Below are 19,994 nucleotides of genomic sequence, written 5' to 3' on the forward strand. Positions count from 1 at the left end.
CACAGTTCCTGCTCTCCAGAAATTCAAAATATATTGGGGAAACAGACACAGGCCACATAGTGTAAGCAGAAGCACCACAAAAGCTGAGAAGAGAGTACCAACTTTGCCTGGATTTGAGGGTTGGGAGTGTACATGAAGGATGCATAGGAGTTGCAGGCCAGGAGCAAGGGCATGGGCATTTCTGGCTGGTGGCAGTACACATGGAAAGACTCAGAGGCTTAAGGGTCCCTGTCCTGCTCAGGGACCTGTGAATAGACTTGTGTTATTGGAATGTGAGGTGAATGCAATGTGGAGGGGTTGAGGTGAGAAACAAGAGGTTGGCAGGGGCCAGATCACCCAGGGCCTCAACCGCCGTGCTATGGAGTTAAGGGATCATTGACAAATGTGAAATGCTGAAATGGAAACTGAAGCTGGTTGACAAGACAGGATAGAGTTTGGGAAAAAACACTTTGGCTGCTGTTTGCAAGAGAGAGGGATAGATGGAGGCAGGGATTGTAGTTGCAAGGTGATTGCCATAATCCAGGCAGGAGAACCAGTGTGGCAGCATTGGGGATGATAAGAAGTGAGCAGAGTTAAGAGATGCTGAAGAGGCAGAACTAAAGGATAACCCAGAAGTTTCTAGCTCAGACCCATCTGTGACAAGACCTCAGCTGAGCTGGAAACAGTCACCTGTGCTCTTGTAAACTGGTCTCTTCCCCCTCTTCGGTGTTTATTTTCATTTCCGTGTAAAGTTTGATTCAGAAAATTCCGATCTTGTTTCAGCTGAACAGAAGAGAAAGGAGATTTTTCCATACCCTAGCTGGGATCTGGGTTCCCAGGGCCTCCCAGGGTCTTCCAGGGTCCAGGCTTTGCTGATGGCAACTCCAGCAGCGTGATGATACACAAAGCTTGGGAGATCTGTGGGGCTAGAGCCCAGGAAAAGGCTTGGCATGGCTTGGCAGGCCTGCTGTGGGGGACAAGAGCAGTTTGGCCAGGATCAGGGTACTGGAAGTGGGGCGTACACAGAGAGAGAGAAGTGAGCAAATCCTGCCTGTTGCCTGTTTGAAAGGAGAAAGGCTCCCTTCCCTTGGCAGTGCCCTTAAGTCATGGGCACCTCTGGCCTTTTCTTTTCTAGATTCTACTCTCCTAGGCTCCACTGAGAGTGCCCTGGATGAGTGGCTGTGCTAAAGGGAGGGATCCCAGAGCCCACAATTAACAGCCTTGGATGGGGGTGGGGTGGGAGAAGAGGGATTGGGAAGCTGTGCGGTGATGTGAAGGGGCATTGGGCTGAAAGTCAGAAGACCTGGGTGAGGGCCAGTCCTGGTAAACTCTCTGTGTGACTCTGGGCAGCTCCTTCTTCCCTTCTCTGGACCTCAGTTTTCCCATCCATCCAACTAGGGGGTTGGACTAGTAGGTCTCTAAACGCCCAAACAGCTTGAAAGATTCCATTCTCTTCTCTGAATCTGCCCAGGGGGAGGCCTTGGGGGCTGGGGCACAGGCAGGGGCTGAGAATTCCATAGCAATTTGCATGTGAAAGCATGTTACTGCCATGGCTATTAGTGTGTGCAGGGGGCCTGAAGACAGGGCAAGGACAGCTAACAGTCAGGCAGTCCAGAAAGGCCTGCTGCCCAGGTGGGGGAGGGAGCGAGGGAGGTCCTGGAGGTGTGCAAGGGAGGCTGGACCACTGCCTTGGGTTCCCAGGGAAGGATGAATCCTGAGACCTTTAGGGTCCCACCCAGCCTCGAGATGCCCAATCCTTGGTCTGGCTGCTACAGAGACCTCCAGGCTGTCAGGCTGTCCTTGTCAAAGAGTGACTTCAGAGCTGCGTGAGGTGCCACAAGAGAGGGGCCCCAGGGAGGGGGCCAACTGTTAGTGCATTTGCTTTTCCAGATCTGCTTTGACCAGGCATAAACCTCTCAGGACCATATTTTCCTCAGGATTATGTGTCCTTTTGGTAATTGCCTTGTATAAACTTACATAGTTTGTCAATATAAATACTGTGTATATACAGGTTTGTTTGGTTCACTCAAAAGGGCTCCTGGGGATTCCGGGAGAACAAAACAGCTGTGTGCAAAGAGGGCCCACATCTGTGACCTGTGAGGGACAAGAGGTGGCCCTATCAGCACTCTTCATAGGCCTCTCAGTAAGTCCCTTCTGGTATTTGGGTCTCAGTTTCCCCATGACACATTTGATCTAGAAAGGACTCTCAGAAAAGTCCTAGCTCTACCATTTCCTGGCCTCTGACCTCTCAGATTCTACTGAACAAGCATGAGGGCAGTGAGGGAGGCAACCCACTGGTCCCTCCAAGAACAAGGGCTCTGTCCATCAGAATCCAGCCGGCAGACAGACCCCAGTGCAGGGTGGCTCCCAGTCTCCTTGGCTGCTCCTGGTACCCTGGGAGCAAAGGAGCCACCTGGAGCCCTGGGGCCCTGGCCAGAATCCAGGTATTTACCTACTGCTCCTGGGAAAGGCTGGTAGAGACTAACCTATGGAGCCACAGCAGTAGGTAAGGGCTGAGGGCACACATCTTTTCTACTTTGGCTTTGGGACGTATATATCATGGGTATATTTTGCTCATCCCCCAGCCTAGGTGGAATTGGGGATAGGGGATGCAGATTGGGAGTGAGACCTCAAGATAACTTCTGATGACGATGTTTAGGAACTTTGCAAAAGGCCAGCTTTGGTCAATGAAGATGGGACTAGCCAGAGCTTGGGGGCCACTCTCAAAGCAAGAATGATCCCTGGGAAGCGCAGTCCCAGAGCTTAACTGGCCACTCCACAGCTCATGGGAGAAGCAACAGCTACCCTTTATTGGTGCCAGGCATTCAACACTTGTTAAAAAATGGATGAATAAACACACATGGAAGGCTAACTTTAGTACCCAAACTTTTAATCCCTGTATCCTCCATTCTGCCTCTCACATCACCATAGAAGCACTTTAAGAGCTAACCAGGCACTTAAAGGTCGTTCTAGAATGTGAGATCCTTGGGGGCAGAGACCATGACTATCCTGTTCATCACCGTACCTTAGTGCCCAGATTGCTGACTGGCATATAATAGGTGCTCAGTAAATATTCTCTGAATAACTGAAGAAGTATAATCCCACTCATTACCCAGACAGGGAAGTTGAGGCCCAAAGAGGCAGGGACCTGCTTGCCCCTAGTCAGAAAGAGTCATGGTAGATCTGGATAGGCTCTGGGCTCCAGCCTCTCAGCTCAGGGCTCTTTCAAAAGGCCCCATGGCAAACTTTTCCTGCCCTTCCCTACCCATTCACACATTCCTTATCCACTCTCCCCCACCCCCACCACCCAGCTTTCCCTCTTTCCTTTCTCTTTGCCAGCTAGATAATTAACCATTGGAAACAGAACCTATAATTACCGTCTCCCCCATGCCCTTAAATTGCTTTCAGTTTGGGTTCTATGACCCCTGTCCTGGATGGGGGTTGGTCTCCCCCTCAGCAGCCTCCCAAAGGGGGAGTCAACCTAACAAGCACCAGCTGAGGCCCTCACTCTCCAGATCTGATGGCCAGCTGTACAGGAGGCTGGCAGCAGATGGGCGAGGAGGGTCCCCCAGCAGGCTGGGGCTGACTCAGCTAGGGTGTCAGTGGGACTGTGACGTGCCTGGGCAGGATAGGAGACCAGGCAGGCAGGCAGGCAGGCAGGCAGGCCGGATTTCCGAGAGTGATTGATGCCAGGTGGCCAAAGGGCCGCTTTCTCAGCAGGCCCCAACCTAGGATGGTCCCAGTAGGGCCGGGTCTTTTCTTGGGTCCTTCAGTTCATGCTCATGTCCCTGACTAGAGGGTGTCAGGCCATCCACATCCCTGGTGCCTCAGGGAGGCTGGGAGCTTAAAATTGATCAGTGCAGTAAGTCCCAAGAGCCCTGGCCTTTCAGCCCCACAAGGCCTAGCCATTCAGGGAAACTGAGGCCTGATTAGCACCTGCTCAGCTTGGCTTCATTGGTGATCTGGACTCAGCCTGTGGAGGAAGCCAAGCAGCCCCACCCTCACCTGGGAAGCATCCTCTATCCCTGACTCACTGGGAGGGAGTTTAGGCCCAGCTGGAACAGGAAGGAGAGCTGAGGGTGGGGCGGGTCTGGGGCCCTACCACAGAAAGCTCACACCCCCTGCCTCCAGCTAGCTAGGCTTGGTCCCTCCCTGACCCACACAGACAGTAAGGGAATGAGGAGGGAATGGCTCCCCTTCTTCAAGAACCACAAGGAAGCACACTTCCTCAGTCTCAACCAAGGCGGGCAAGGAGTGTGTGTGTGTAAGGGTGGGGTGGAGGAGAATCACCCTCTAGCAACTTCTGTTTGCTCACAGTATAGTAAAAAGACCTGAGCTTGAAGCCTCGGACTTGCGTTCACTTGATGTGTGTTCTTGCAATAGGTCTGTTTCCTCATCTCAAATATGAGGCCAAGAATTCTTTACCTCCTACCCTCACAGGGAAGTTTATGAAATTCAATGAGATAACACGTGTAAAAGTGCATTTTTTTTCAGTGGCAGGCATTGTCCAGGTGAAGGACACTCTGCCACAAGGGCTACTGAGTGGTACTGTGTGGCCGGCAAAGCACAAACATGGAGTTCAGACCAACAGCAGCCTCGGCTCCCAGGCCAGAGCAAGTGACAGCAGATGTCACAAACCTTCTAGGCTGTTGGAGAAGTTGCCCCAAACTTTGCTTTGCCCTCTCCCAGAGATTTTACTTCACATTCCCCACAGCTACTTCCAACAGGCCCCCAGAAACTCGATCCCCCACTGAGACAGTGGGGGCAGCCGGTGTCCCAGGCTGGGTGGTGAGCCACCCAAGGACACTCAGTTGGTGATGTGTGGGAAGGGCCCTACCCAATTCAGATCCCCCTCAGTTAGAGAAATCAATCTGGCCTAAACCAGCCTTGGGTAGAGACCCCTGGCCCAGGCAGGGGCCCTGCTCTGGGCAGGCAGTCAAGCAGCAGAGGCCCCATCTGATCCAGGCACTTCCTTTGGTTAATGAGAAACCAAATAAACAGCCTCTGCCCCAGCTGGCTTCAGGAGCACCCCAGCCGGGCCCAGCCCTGCCTGCTCCAGCCAGCCTCCCTCCCCTTCACCATGCAGGTCCCGTGATTCTCCTCCCCTAGCCTTCTCTGTGCGCTTCCCACTTCCCTCACAGCCCTGCCTACTCCTTGGCTGGTGTGCTGGGGCTTCCTGCTCTGGATCACTAACTAACCCTCCCCTTCCTTCCTCCTCCTCCTTTCCTCTAGTTCCTTCTTACCCATTTTTAGCTGCTGGGATCCCACTTGTTCTCCTCTCCTGATATCTGTCTCAGCCATCTCGATAGCTAATCCCCTACTAAGAAGACTGTGGGCTGCTCCAGGCCCTGCCAGCCTGAGTCTCTGCTGTGGGACTGAGGCCAAACCCTATTCAGGGTGCTCACTTCACTCTCAGACCCTCAGCCTGTGGGAGGGAGACTGGGTACTCAGGGCTTTAACTGTCAGCCAGAAGCCCCCGAGTATGCCATGCTGAGAACTCTGGTGTGCAAGAGAGAGAAGGCTCTTCTGGCTAAGAAGCGAACTGGGATGCCTAAAGCAGCCTGGTTACACAGTGGGCCAAAGCTGAGGCCCAGCTCTTCGGAAGTTATTTCCATCCACCTCCAGGTGTCTTGCGGCAGGGCAGGGCTGGGCCTGTCAGCAGGTTCCAGATCTAGCCCCAGCCAGGTGGTGGCAGTACTTGCGGACACACCCAGGTCCCCATGGGAACAGCCCCTCCCCCATCTACTCTCTCTAGCTGAACCTAATGCCAGACTGGGCAGATGCCCGTGGCCTATGCCACAGTGATGACAGGATGGAGAGGGGGATATATGGTCACAGTATCTAGCAGAACAAGAGGGCAGAGGAATCTGTGATGAGGAAGGGCACAGAACACTTGCAGCATCTCGCTCCACTAGGATAGTCACCATCTTCCCACACCTGCCCAGATCACCAGCGTTTTGGTCAGGTGAAAATCATACACACACACACACACACACACACACACACACAACTCAATCACTCTCTGTGTCTCATTCATATATTCACTCATACACTCACACTTCATTCCCCAAACATCACGACATCATTTTACACCCATTTCTCCATGTGGTTTTTTTTTTTTTTTTTTTTTTTAGTTCTCATTTTTTTCTAAGAAAAAAGCAACAAGAAAATAATTCAGAGTTTATACAAAACATCTTTACATTATTTTTTTCCAAAAAGACTAGTATTTACACAAATGGCAATAGAAACAAAAACAAAAAAACCCTTTTGACTGCCACCTGGAAGGGGCTGGCTGTCCTGCTCCCTCTCCCACCTGGCTCTGGAGTGGGCAGCTGGCCAGGAGGCAGTGTGGAGGTGGATGGTGGAAGGCCCAGCTCCTTCCATGGCCACTCTGGGAGCGCCTGCAAGGCGCTTGCAAGTGGCAATCTGTTAGCAGCCGTGCTGGCAAGGAGCCGGGGTCAAAGTGCACGGCGTGCTGGCTAAGCCCTGGGCAAGCCTCTTCCTCTTTCCAAGCCCCAGACCAAGACTGGGGGGCTAGTGGGAGCTGGGTTAGGGGGACACCCACCTGTGATAGAGCCCAGAAAAGGAGCAGGCCACCTGGCCTTATACCCGCTTAGTTCTCCACCCTGGGCTTCTGTTTCCCCACCAGGCCAAGGATGCCAAAGGTGAGGGGAGAACAGGGCAGAGGGGAGAGGGGGGAACTCCCAGCTCTGCAGGGCAAATAGCCACCTGGGCACCTCACCTCCCTCCACCCCCCATGAGGTCATCTGCCTGCAGCAGCTCTCCTGTTCCCCAGGCAACAGCCAATTAAGACGTTAATTACCGTGAGAGTGAGGGAGGCAGGAGATGCCCAAGAATCCCACAAGGAAGGGATTTTTTTTTTTTTTTTTTTTTTTTGGTGGAAGGGTGGCAGCCACTACCCCATTGCCAAGATCAGCACTGTAGAAGTAGGGTCAGTGGGGGAGGGTGAGACACCTTGCCCAGTGACACTCTTGTCTTCCCTCATGGGCAAGAACAGCCCTGGCCTGCCTCCCACCATGCACCCCCCGCAAAAAAAAAATGTCAAGGAGTTTACAAAAGAAGTGCCATCCTATGCTTCCTGGCTGGTCACAACCTGCCCCAGGCCCCTGATACTGGGGTAGGCCAGGCTCAGAAAACCTGGGGAGGGGCTGCCTTTTCCATTTTTCTTAAAAAAAAAAAAAAAAACAGATGAAAATGAGTTGACAGCTAAAAAATGAACACAAAACATTAAAAACAGTGATGATAGCGGACAAGCAGTCCTGGGAAGGGAGAAAGGGGGCGAAGTGGGGCAGGGCCAGGGGGGCATCTCCCTGCCTGCTGTCCATCAGCGTCCGACCCTGCCCTCCAAGAAGGGGCACCCCCGCAGAGCCCAGAGGCCTGGCCAGAGGGGGAAGGCACAAGAGCATGGGGGCTGGGGGCACAAGCACCCCCCTCCAAAGCCCAGAGGGTGCAGCAAAAGGGGGATTATAAAAGCCAAGAAACTACAAAACTAAATACAAAGGTGGGCACAGCTGGCAAAGGGAGGGGTGTAGGTGAGGAAGGGGAGGTGCAGTCCCGGCTGACTGTCCCTCGGGACCGAGGCTGCTCAGGCCCTCAGACCTTGTAGTAGATGTTCGCTGGGCTCTGGGGCGGCATCTCCTGGACGATGTAGACGGGGTGCCCGTAGTCCCCACTCACCTTCTCATAGTGGGGGCAGTAGTTGTTCTCTGTAGTCCGTAAGGGGATGATGATGTCGCTGGGCTCGGTGCCCGCAGTGCCACTGCCCCCCTTGGGACTGGCCAGGGTGCTGAGTGAGAGGGCGGGCGCCCGCTGCTGTGTGTGCTTGCGGTGCCGCTTGCGCAGCTTCAGTAGCAGGATGGTCAGGAAGATGATGATGAGTAGGAAGATGACGCAGCCAGCGCCCACAGCTGCAAACAACGCCACCTTGGAGTTGAAGAAGCTGTCGGGGTCCCCGCTACTGCCTCCATTCCCACCAGAGCCACTTTTCTCATCCTGGTTCACAGTCTCTGTGGATGGGGGAGGGAGGGGAGAAAGGTCAGCCAGGGGTTGCAGGGATACATGGCAGATTCTGGGCTATGCCCTGCCTTCCTTCAGAGCTAGCGCCTGAACAGGCAGCCAAGCAATGGCTTCTGCCCTCTGAAAACTCCCATATGCTCACCATGCTTGCCGTCCGAGTCACCCATGGAACTCCGACCACCAGGGGCCTGCGTGGCCATCTTGATAGTGTTGTCTGCCTCCTTGCTGGGCCGGCTGGTAGTCAGCTGCTCGGGTGTCACAGCATTGGGGTCTGGAGGTGGGGAGAGTGCAAGTAAGCCAGGAAACTCCAGAAGCACAGGTGCCTTGGTTATGTAGTACCTCCCAGCCAAGAATGGTCCAGATGTTGGACCTGATATTCTATCCCTGCTGCCCCCTCTGCCACTACTCTCCACGGCCCCACACCCAATCAGGAGCATCTGTTGCAGAAGCCCAGCTGGGGACCCCTTGGCCTGGATGCTCACCTTGCCCAACCTTCATGACGATCTTCATGGTGCGTGTGCGGCACACACCTCCCTCCCGGTTCTCCAGTCCCTCCAGACTCCCATTGGATGTAGCTGCAGCAAGAGGCCAGAGCAGTCAGAGGGAGGAGGGGTCTGCCAGCATTACCTAGAAGCCCTAGAGATGCCTGAGTCCATAAGAATAGAACTGGGAACTTGGGAGTTACAAGCAATCCCACCCACCTGTGAACCTTTCTACTTCTCTCCCACTAGGAAGAGTCCGGGACCTAGCCCCTCCCATGAAGATGCTGCTCCTCTATCATGACCAGGCCTTGGCCCTTCTTTCTTAGTTGAAACTATGTGCGTCTCCTCACTGGCTAATGTGGCTCAGAGGCCAAGCAATTAGAACTCGCAAGGTAAGGGAGGCTTCTCTACAGACTGGAAAGAATCCTAGATTGGAGGTCAGGAGAACTAGATTGGAGACCCAATCCTCTCTCTCCCTGTGTGATCTAGAGCAAGAAGCCCCTTCACCTCTTGGGGCCTCAGTTTCCCATAAAGAGAAAGGCTGAAGGTCTGCCAATTCTGCCATTCCCAAGATTAGATCTTAGGTGGGCAAAGAAAATAAGAGACAGAGCACCACGGACTGGAGTCCTCTCCCAACTCTTAAGAGCCAGGGCGAGCTGGCAGCAGACCCCATGGTAATTGTTGGGGCCAGAATTCCAATACCAGGCTAGGAGGAGAGCATGTCAATCCTCAAAGGGAATGGATCAGGCTGGGCCTGAAATGTTTGTAGTCTCCTTGTACTACTCAGAAGCTCCCACCACTACAGGACAAGACAGAAACACACGGTGGGTAGGGACTCACAGGTAATATAGTAATCATGGTGCTTCTTGAACTCCAGGCCCATGTAGTTGGGGCTGAATTCCTGGAACTTGATGGTGAAGCGGATTTCCTGCTCTGGCCTATTGCATGTGACTAGCACATTGGGGTCAAGCACAGTGCTACAGGCCGCTGCCTGCTCAGGCCGCACCAGATACAGCTTGTAGTACTCATAGGGCCGCCCAGCTTCTGCTCGGGGGCAGATGATGTCCAGCTTGTCTCCAATCTTTGGGTAAATCACCAGCCCCTTCCCACTCAGGAACCTGCCCAAAAAGAAAGAGAGATGGTTAGCCTCAGGGTTGGGGGTCTCCGGCCATTCCCAGAACCAGGAGAGCAGACAGTGAGGACCAGGCTAGGCCCACTGGGTGGAGATGGAGAGGACAGACATTCTGTTCCTTCAACCTTATGCTGTGGGTGGGGAAAGAGAACCACACTGCCAACAGGGCGTGGAAGGGGTGGCCCATGGGCAAGGCTGCCAGCCTTTGACTGTTCGGCAGGGTAGGGCACTACCTAGCTGGGAGAGCCCTTTGTCCTAATGTGGTATTTCCGCAGGGGGCTGACGTGGCAGATGGGCTGGGCACCAAGGTGTCGGGTTTGGGCTGCCTGGAGGTGGTGGCCCTGTCCTCCTCTCACCCCCAACACACTCACATTCCTTCATAGCCACTGCTACCAGCTCCTCAGCACACACACATGTGTATGCACTTATGTGCACAGAACACAAAAACACACACAAAACAAGCCCACACATGCCCTAGAAACCACCCCCGCAGCTCCCAGTCAACGGCTGGGGGAGCACAACCTATCTAAGACCCATGTCTTCTCTCCAATTCGTGCTAATCTTGGGCATGATAAGGAGATAGGAACAGACCTTGCCTAGAGCCAAGGGATAATGGGCACAGTCTCCAGCCAGGTAAAGCTCCACACAGCTCTCTCCACTCCCCACTCCAACTGCCTGGCATTCTACCAGGACTCATCCCACCCCCATAATGCAAGAGCCCAAATGCCCAAATCTGACCAGTCTCACTGCTAGGAAGAACAGAGAAAGGGGAGAAGAGTCCCAAGCAAGAATGACAGATCATATAGGACAGGGCCCCAAGAACCTTGCTCACCCGCCTTTTATTGACCACACAGACACACACACACACACACACACACACACACACACACACACACACACACACACTCACTGACTCTGCTCCCAATCCTGAGAGAAAATGGATAAATGCCTCCTGAGCCAGGTCCACCTTCTGATCCAGAAGGCCAGGCACTGGGAAATAGCAAGGGGATGGCAGCTGCCTGGGGCCACTGATTCATATCATCCTGTCCTTGCCTAAGCACACACTAAATTCTCTCAGCCATTTCTGAGCCTGGGAAATGTAGGAGAAAGAAGACATGCTTTGGAATCAGACAGACAGTGGCCCTTACAAGCTCTGCGACCTTGCATGAGCTGCCTGATCTCCCTAAGCTTCTGTGTCCTCACTTATAAACTGGGAGTGGTAAGAGTCCCACCTCTAAGGATGGTGGAGGGGAGACATGATGGCATGTACAGAGTACACAGTTGGCACTCAACCATTTGACTCCTGCTTAGAAATAGTCTGGTCTGCCAAGAGGCAGGAAACCAGACACTAACACCAAGGACCTATGAGCCCAGTCTTGTTTCTTGGGTGGGAAAGAGGAAAAGATGATACAGCTCCATCCATAAGGACTTTACTGTCTCGTGTGGGTCGGAAAAATAAATGGCTCATGTGGTAGCAATGGACAGCACCAGGCTATCTGGAGGCTATATGCAAGGATGGTGGCTCAAAAAGCGAGGGCTGGAAGCGGAGAGAGAAAGGAGACAGCTCATCCGACAGGATAGTCAGAAATGGTCCCATAGATCGCTTCTTGGCCTTTTAGCTAAGATGAAGTGTAGAAATGGTCCCACAGAAAGAGTAGGATGAAAGCAGGTCCCAGGGGAGGAATAAGAAGTCAACACTCAGCAATAATAGACAGCAGTGGCTGGGACACAAAATCTAGGCCAGGGATTGTACCAGTGATGGGTAGAGAAGAGCAGAAGAGGCGGAACAGCTCAGCTGGGGTCAGACTGAAAGGCAAGGGTTACAACAATCAGTGTGGGTTTCATCCAGTTGGGGACAGACTCTCCAGCAGGAAGGGCAATGAAGAGCTGAAAGTAGTGCTTCAGCGGAATGAAGTTGATAGTGGAAAAACATGGTCCCACTCCCCAAGGACCCATTCCACAGCAGGGACTACACGGGAGCTCAGTATCCTCACCTGATGGAGGGAAATGAGATCCAAGGAGGTAAAGGAACTAGACCAAGCAGATGAAGTAGATGAAGAACAGCAGCCCTCTCTCCATGTCCAGGGAGGCTCCACTAAGCTGGAATCTGCCATCCTGCTGTGCAGGAGGGTAAAAGTCACAACGAGAAGGTCTCCCCACTTAGTACCTGGCTTTACCAAACTCCAGAGGGCCAGCAAGGAAGCAGGCATGGGATGGAGGCCCACACAAACATTTGAGAGAAAACACCTCCAACTCCATACACCACAAAAAGCCAAGAAGTTTCACCAAAGCCTTCATAATTCCCAAGGCATTTTTCACTTTATAATCCTCATACTGGTTCCAGCCAGGCAGTAGGATTAGACAACTTCTAACAACTAGAAGGAACCTTTGAGAGCCACTGAGTCCAAGCTCCTCATGTGAGGGAATGAGCAACCAGATGAATGTTCCTATTGAGGGGTGCTCAAAGCCAAGCCAGGGAGCCTAAACTCACCCAGGATGTTGACCCCCAGAGGTCTAAGAGTACCTGAAACATTGGCTGAATCCTTGTGCAGCTTCTCCTCCGCAAGACCCTACCTGGAGATGACAGCAGGTAGACAGAGAGCACACATAGGGGTACAGGCCAGCTCTCTTTTCTAACCATTTGGCTCGCCTTACCCATCAGGGAGTTTTGTCAACTCTGAGCAGTCTCCCATCACCACTTGGGTTCTGGAGCCCTGGAACCTAGACACAACCAAGGAAACAGATGTCTACATAGGGGGTGGGGGAATGGGAAAGAGAGAGGACTATTGCCCCCAGTACCCCTCAGACTCTCATCAACCTCAGCGAACAGGATTCATAAATATGCATGAGTTTATTTGCATAGCAGCTGGCAGAGGGAAACTCACCTTCCTCTAAAATGCAGAATGGAGCGGAGCCTGATGAGACCTGCCTTCCCTGACCCTGATGCACCATGATGGTGCCTTCTCAGCTTCTTTCTTCCCCACCACTGAAAAAAGTGCGTCTGGGCCTGTGAGAAGCCCCAGAAAGTGGCGAGGGGCCATGAGGGATGGGTATGCAGCCTATGAGAGTGAAGCCTGACGTCAGGTAATACGCTAGTCATCCTCTACAGCAGGGACCCTGCAGGTCTCCCTTTATATCCACAAGGAGTAGGGGCTGAGAGGAAGAGGATGAGAGTGCCTAGTTAAACTGTTTACCCCCCAGTTTTCAAAAACTAGCACTCCCTTCATCATCAAACCAAGCTTTTATGTCTGGGGCCACCCCCAGACAAAGCCCTTTTCTGGAAAGTAAGGGGATTGACATGGCCCAGCAGGAAGCCTGCAGCAGGTCACCATGGTAACCCCTGAGGCCTTCCCTCTTTAGCCTCTGATAGCCCCTGGGACCCCAGAGAGCCACCCCAGGGAGTAGAAGGACTTTTGGGAGGTGGCCTGAGCATTCACGCTCCTATCTGTGGCCTGCCTCTTCCCCTTCAACTTAACCCAAGTCTCTTCCCCTCCACCTTAACCCAAGTCTCTTCCCCAGGCTGCCTACTGAGCTTAAAGAATTCTAGAAGGGGAGAAGCCTGAGGGTCTGGCACAGTAGTCAGTACTGGTCAGAGGCCAACTACCCCCCTGCTTCTTTGTCCAGCTAAGCCCCTATTCACCCAAAAACCAACAATCAACAGCAGGGAGAGTTTTGGATCTGTGGGGGTTGTGTCTAGAAACCTGCCCACATTCCACCAGCTCTACATTTCTGTCCCTCTCACCCTTCCCTCAGGCCCTAGGAACTTGTGGTCAGAGACTGCCCAAAAGGACAAGTCCGGTCCTAGGCCACGCCACCACAGGTTTGGTAGAAGACTCTAGCCACAGCTTTGATTTAGTGACTTCGGAACCCCCAAGGGTGGCAGGACCAGTGGAGGACAGACCCCAAGCCAGAGCTCAAGTCTACACTCATTCCAGCAAGGGTGGAGAGTCCCCAAATTAAAGGCTCCTCTTTCACTCCCCCAGCTCCACCCAGCCCCCGAGGCAGCAGGAGCAGGCCTGGCGTGTCCCAGCAGTGCCCGCCCAGGCGTGGGTGGGCAGGAACAGCAGCTGGGTCCTGGCACACACACAGTGCTGTCAGAGGCAGGGAAGCCAGGACAGCCCCAGAGGAAGCCACCCCTCACACACACACCTACACTAAACCATGCCTCCCCTCTGCCCCACCTGGCCAACACTAGGGCCCACTGGAGGCTCAACAGCCCCTTCCTTGTTGTCTGCTTTCTGTGGGGTCCCTAAAAGGCAGGGAGACTCCTGGCCCAGAGAGGAACCAAGGGGGCTGTTTAGAGCTCAGGACGAAGTGTACCAGGCATGGAGCTGGCTGCCTCTAGATCATCCCGAGCAGCTTGCCCTCAGATAGTGGCCTAGGAAAGTCAAATGAGGAAGCTGGAGCTCTGATCATCCCACGTGGGCAGGGCCTGAGTCACAAGGACAGATGCACATACACCTGTGAAGTGAGAGGGGAAGCCGGCGGCTAGACCAGTGCCTCTTCCCAAACCCTGTCTCTCCCATATCCCAAGGCAGCAGGATGGTGTGGAAAGAACAGCACAAGGCGGCTCTCCCCGCTAGGAGCTGAGTGACTCGAAACAAGTCACTTTCCTTTTCTGGGCAAATACCTCCTCATCTGCAAAACAGGGGCAATTCTAACTTCCCAGGGCTATTGGGAACATCCAATGAGCTCACAAATGAAGATGCTTTGGAAGTAGCAAGGTACTGCCCAACTGTTAGCACACCAAATACCATTTAGAAGAAGCTGAAGAAGCTTACTACACTCCTGGCTGCAGCGCCCCTACCCAAAATGACTACCATGAAAATCCACCCAGGAGGGGCTGCCACAGAGCCCAGGGCCATTAACCCCCAATATGGCTGGTGAGCATCCCCCTACTTCAACTCCCCTAATAATCATAGGGTGGATCCTCCCCCTAAACCTACTGTTCCCATGGCAACCAGCAGCCTCCTGGCTGGCCTACCCGCTCCATAACCCCAATACCAAAAAACAGTGATGCACAGTAGTATCCAGGGCCCACCCATCCCCACCCACCACAGTTGCTGAGGCAGTGGAGAGCCTGAGAGGAGAAAGGGAACCCTAGATTCAGCTCCTGGCCCAGCCTCACCAGGCCCTTCTTGCCCTGGACTGAATGCCTGGGGTTGGGGGAGGGAGGGAGGGGAACAGGGAACTTTAGGAGCTGCTGGGTTCCCATTGCTTTCAGGCCCCCACCTGTGGCCAATCAGCCACAGAGTAAGAGGTCAGGTCCCTAGCCGCCCCGGAAAGGGGGCCCCCTGAGCTGGCCTCCCCAGGACTGTGAGCTGGAACAGCTGTGAGGGGGCTGGGACCAACACTTTGGCTTACAGCAGGCAAGCCTGGGTTGGGGTCTGCAGCTGCCCCCACCCATGCTGGATGGAGTCAAGGGTCCTGGATGCCAAGCTGAAACCCCCACCCCCACCCCTTGCAGGGAAGGTGTAATATGATCTCAGGCACATTCCCACTCCCTGGAGGTGGGGGAACCTGAGTGGGGGGCAGGAAAGGGTCAGAACGGGACTGAGAGACTGAACTGCAGCAGCTGGACTTGGCTGAGGACTCAAGTATGAGGCCTGCCGGCTGCCCCAAGCTCTCAGGGGAGGAGGCTGGAGGAGGGGGCTGCCCTGGGACCTTCCATCACAGCCCCCCACCCCCACCGATCCAAGCACGCTCACGCACTCTGGTTCCTCCCAACCTCTAGCGGGCCCAGACCCATTTTCTCACACTGCACTCACTGGGCAAATCTGACAAGAGGGGCCAAGGAGACAGATGCTCTTGCCACCAGAGACTATCACCCTGGAAGGCCCCAGCACCAATTGGGGTAAGATGCTGAGAGTCTGGAGTCAGCCCTTCCAGCTCCCTTCTTCTGGTCAGAGCTGGGGCTCCCTGTACCCTGGAACCTGGAAACATACCCCCAGCCCCACCACTTCTTTATTTTGATTTTTTTCCCAAGGAGGAAGCAATTAAGCAGGGTTTATAGGCACTGGGAGATTTTTTTGGGGGGAGGGGGTTGCCAGCTCCTGACAGGACTGAGGAGAGAAACCAAAAGCCGGGAGGAAGAGGGGAGGGAAGAGAGAAAATGAGCCTGTGAGGGAGAGCACGGGCATGTGCGAGAAACAAAAGGACTTGAGAAAAAGAGGCAGAGAGTGACTAAGAGTGAGAGGGAGTGTGAGAAAGAGGGAGAGCCGGGCAAGTCGAGCTGGAGAGGGGAGGTGAACGCGGCTCACACAGGGTGTAAGAAGGCGAACCAACAAGGGCCTGAGAGGGAGAAGTCAGGCGGGAGGCAAAGAGGGAGACACGGACAGAAAGAGACTGTTGATTTGAAAGACTGTGGGAGCTCAAGGCTTGGGCGCGGTGGCAGAGGCAGCCCCCAGAGCTCAGAGTGAAGCTGAGGGCAGTGCCTTCCTCTTGTCCTCCTGCACCCCGCCCCCCGCAACCCGTGCCAACACACACAGACAGGCTGCATTCCAGACCCCGGAGTATAGACGGAACATGGATTGGGGGGCCATAGGGGCACCAGGATCAGTCCCCCACTGTTCCTAGAATCTGCTCAATTACAGGATGGAATTCGTGCAGGTCCTACTGAGGCCCCAGCCACCACCCCCACCACCCCCAGGATGCCTGCCCTCAGCCTGAAGTGGATCTGGGAGGGGGGCAGGTCTCAAAAATCTGTAAACTGGTCCAGAGCACTCAAGGCTCAAAACACAAAAAGGGTGAAGCTCAGGGAGATCTTGTTTCTCCCAGTTCCCACCCCCCACACTCTGCAGGAGGGCTTCCTTCCAGCTGTGGAGCAGCCTGCTATCTCTGGTTAGAGACCCGAGAGAGCAATTAGGTCACTCCCATGAGCCCCTGTGATGGGCTACCCCAGGCGGATTTCAGCTCTCCACACTCAAGAGAGAGCATTTCCAGCCTCCACCTTCACAGGAGAGAACTGGGAGCTTCACAACCTTTCTCCTTGGGCTGAGCAGCCCCAGGGCCCAAGACCATTTTGAGTCCCTGCTGTTAGCAGAGCACTGTGTCCAGTTTGGCTTCTGAGTAAAGAAGAAATTCTTGTCAATCCTTTTCCTTGTACCCTGACCCTGGTTTAGACATCCCACTAACCGATAAATAGGACCGTACCTTAACTCAAGGAGAAGAGAAGTAAAGAAGCTGCCCTCTTCCACTCCAGGGCTGAGAGATGCACCGCCCCTGGAACCTAAGAGGCCAAGGCAGGCAGGAGCTCGAGAAGTTAGCGGGAGCCCGGAGAGTGGACAGAAAGAGATTCCAGATATAGGAATCATACAGATAGGGCAGGCCTAGGGCCCCCAGTTTCCCACTAAGTGAGGTGTCCGCACACTGCTGGGCCCTCCAGAAAACAGGAAGGAAAAGCAATTTTGACCCTGGGTTCCAACCTAAGTCCTGGATGCCAAAAGAGAAAAAGGTCCAGAGGTCACTGCACAACCCAGCGACTCCCCATTAACAGCCAGAAACCATTGAGCCACCGCCCTGAAAGGTGTGTGGTTGGGGTTGAGGGTGGGGGGGGCGGAGGTTGGGCGAGGATTATGAAGGGGAAGGAGAATAGAGAAAAGAAAGGATCTCCTCTACATAACTGCCTCCCCAACCCCTTTGGGAAAGCTAAGCTCAACTCCCCAATCTGAGGGACGGGGAAGATGGGGAGGAGCAATGGGACCAGCCTGGGCAGGAATCTTTCATTTGCCACCCACCTCCCTCGCCAGCTCGGCCGCCACACTCCACCCCGGCCAGCCCTGGAAGCTCTGCTGTCGGCTCCATTGGACCCCCGACGGGCGATGGATCGAACCCACCCCTCCTCCAACAAAACCCCTTTCCCACTCCGCCTCTCTCCACCCGCCGCCTTTGTGAGCCTGGGAGCGGCGCCCGCCCTTCCACGGCCCAGCAGGGAGAAAGGTGGCGGGGGGGTGGGCGCGAGGGCTGGAAAAGGCAGCAAAACGAAAAGCTAGGGAGGCGAAATGGGAAGAAAGAAATGAAAATGGGAGAAGCCCGAATCAGGATACAGGCACTGCCACCCGCCCCAAGCGCGAAGTCCCGCGCTGCGGTCCCTTCACTGCTTAAACAAACGGGGAACCCGTGTTCTGGCCTCTTCCCCTGCCCAGGTCAAGCTCGCCCCCACTCCCCAACTCCGCCAGCGGCTCTCCGCGAAAACCGCCACGTTCCCAGGGGCCCTAAAAGGGGCTGCTTTCTCTCCCCTACCCAGCTCTCTGGTGCGCTCTAGAGCGCTCCGACTCCCAGCTCTGCCCGGCGCGACAATCTCGACTTGATTTGGGACTTGCGGAGGAGAGAGCCGAGAAGCCGAGGGGTCACAATCCAGCCAAGTGCCCCCACCCAACCCCGCCGCACCCTTCCCCGCCCGTCCGCAGGGAAACACACTCGAAAAAGCCAGAGACAAAATAGGGCGCCGCTCCTCCTCTGAACACCTTCCCACAGGCGCTCGGGGGCGCGCGGCCTCACCCCGAAGGAGTGCCTCCCACCCTCAGGGACCAGAAGAGATAAGTTACTCACTTGGGGTTGAGAGAGCTCCAGGACACGGGCTCCAGATTCTTGGCCAGCGGCGTGGCGAGCCGGCATAGCGCCAACACGACCATCGCGACAAGCCACTTGCCGAGCCAACGCTGGCCAGGACGGGCCATCTTCCCGGGGGCAGGCTGCACTTCGGGATCCCCTGGCACCTCCTCAGCAAAGCTGGCCTCGCCTTCCCGTGCCGCGCTGCGCTCCGAACCTCTCAGGCGCCCATCCTCCGCAGCCACCGGCCCTGAAGTGCTCCCCTCCCGCCGGCTTTGGTGTCGCTCTTCTCCGCCCCGCCGGCCAGGAGGACTCACTGGGCAGCCGCCCGCAACTCCGGCATGAGCTGCGGCCTCCGAGGGCTCGCTCCCCTGGCCTCTCTACCACACGAAGCGCGACGGGGGCTCTGCCCCCCACCGGAGGATCCCCTCCGATTCCGCTCGGCTCCCCGAGACTGTTTGGGACTGCGTGCCCTCTCCCCGACGGGGTCTCCCCGCTGGGGACTTGGTGGCCGCCCCGACGCCTCAACCGTCCTGGAATCGGCACCCCTGGGAAGAAGTGGGAGTCTCCCCACCACACAAGCTCGGTCCGGGTGCTCCCGACCGGGCCGTCCTTGCACGGGCTCCGTTCCTCCAGGCCACACTGGAACTCCGGGCTGGGCGCCCCCCGACAGCTTCGACTTCAGCGCGGGCCCCACTTAGTGTATTTAGAAGAGCGGGGAAACGCTGCCGAGCAAGCCAGTCCCATCAGTTTGCGCCTCTGAAGCCTAGGCGTTTGGCCTGGCAGCCCAGTCGCCGAGTCCTAGCTTCCCGGCGACTGCGCCCGAGGGTCTGCGTTCAGTGCGAGGCTCACACACCTCCCACTGCTGTCCAGCACGCATAGACTCCCTCCGCTGCCGCTGAGCTGTCTACTCCCCTGCTCAGGCGTACGCAAGGCCAACCCTACTCGTTTTAGCCAATAGCAAGCTCCGTTACGGGGTCCTTGCCCCGCACCACGCCCCTAGAAGAGGAAGGGGGCGGGGTTTCGGGAACTCTTAAGGACGCCGCACTCTCGATGGCACCAATCTGAGTGTGCGGCTCGTGCGGTTAGGGATGGGTCCCGCCTAGTCCTGTTCTCAGAGCGCTCTGCCCGTGGGAAGTTGGCGTTCCTCTAGAGTTGTTGGCCTGCTCTGCTCCCTGCGCGCCTGTTCAACACTCCGGCCCACTGCCCTGGGCCAGACAGGTCCTGTCACGAGTATCCCGGGAAAGTACTGCCATTCTTGTTACACACGCGAGCCCTGAAGTTTTTGCTCCATGCCCACCACTGTGGCAAAGATAACTTGTTTACTGCCTGTCCCTTCTCTCGCAGGACTCTGGTAGGCTTTCCTCCTTTCACCTTCGCAGTGCAGTGTCCACTTGCACATGGACCCGGAGTCCTGAACAGACAAATGGATATCGGTGGGTGGTGGAATCTCAGAGGGGTCAAGGAGGGGAAAGAGGAGGGTGGGGGAGAATTTCTTCGCCCCTGGGGACTAGGCCTTGGAATCTCAACTTTGCAGAAGAGCCTTGTGGGACACCAGGGGCCCAGATTTCGAGTCTTGTCCTGTCTGAAGGTATGGGCAAGGCCCCGAGATAGGCCAGAAGGAATGAGAGGGCACCTCGATAAAGAATGACGCAAAGAGGAAAGGTTATAGGGCAGAAGCACCTTTAGAAAATGCAAAAGCAGATGCCCTGGCCCTAGCACACCAGACTCCAGCGCCTCCCGGCCTCGCCATCTGGGTCTTTGTCTCCCAGCCCTGGCCTGTTCTCCCCGCCCCTCCTCGGTTCTTTGCTTAT

General features: G+C 55.3%; 1 protein-coding gene across 1 annotated transcript; it reads right to left on the reverse strand.

Annotated features, from left to right (window-relative positions):
* Positions 1-6,152: 6,152 nt before the first annotated feature.
* On the reverse strand, positions 6,153-19,097 carry EFNB1 (ephrin B1). Its single transcript, XM_019956174.2, has 5 exons — positions 18,181-19,097; positions 9,339-9,616; positions 8,499-8,591; positions 8,159-8,287; positions 6,153-8,006 (listed from the first exon to the last, which is right to left on the reverse strand). Exons 1-5 carry the CDS (start codon positions 18,306-18,308, stop codon positions 7,594-7,596), a joined length of 1,041 nt encoding a protein of 346 aa, XP_019811733.2. The 5' UTR covers positions 18,309-19,097; the 3' UTR covers positions 6,153-7,593.
* Positions 19,098-19,994: the final 897 nt, after the last annotated feature.

This window comes from Bos indicus, chromosome X (assembly GCF_029378745.1).
Source record: "Bos indicus isolate NIAB-ARS_2022 breed Sahiwal x Tharparkar chromosome X, NIAB-ARS_B.indTharparkar_mat_pri_1.0, whole genome shotgun sequence".
NCBI classification, from domain to species: domain Eukaryota; kingdom Metazoa; phylum Chordata; class Mammalia; order Artiodactyla; family Bovidae; genus Bos; species Bos indicus.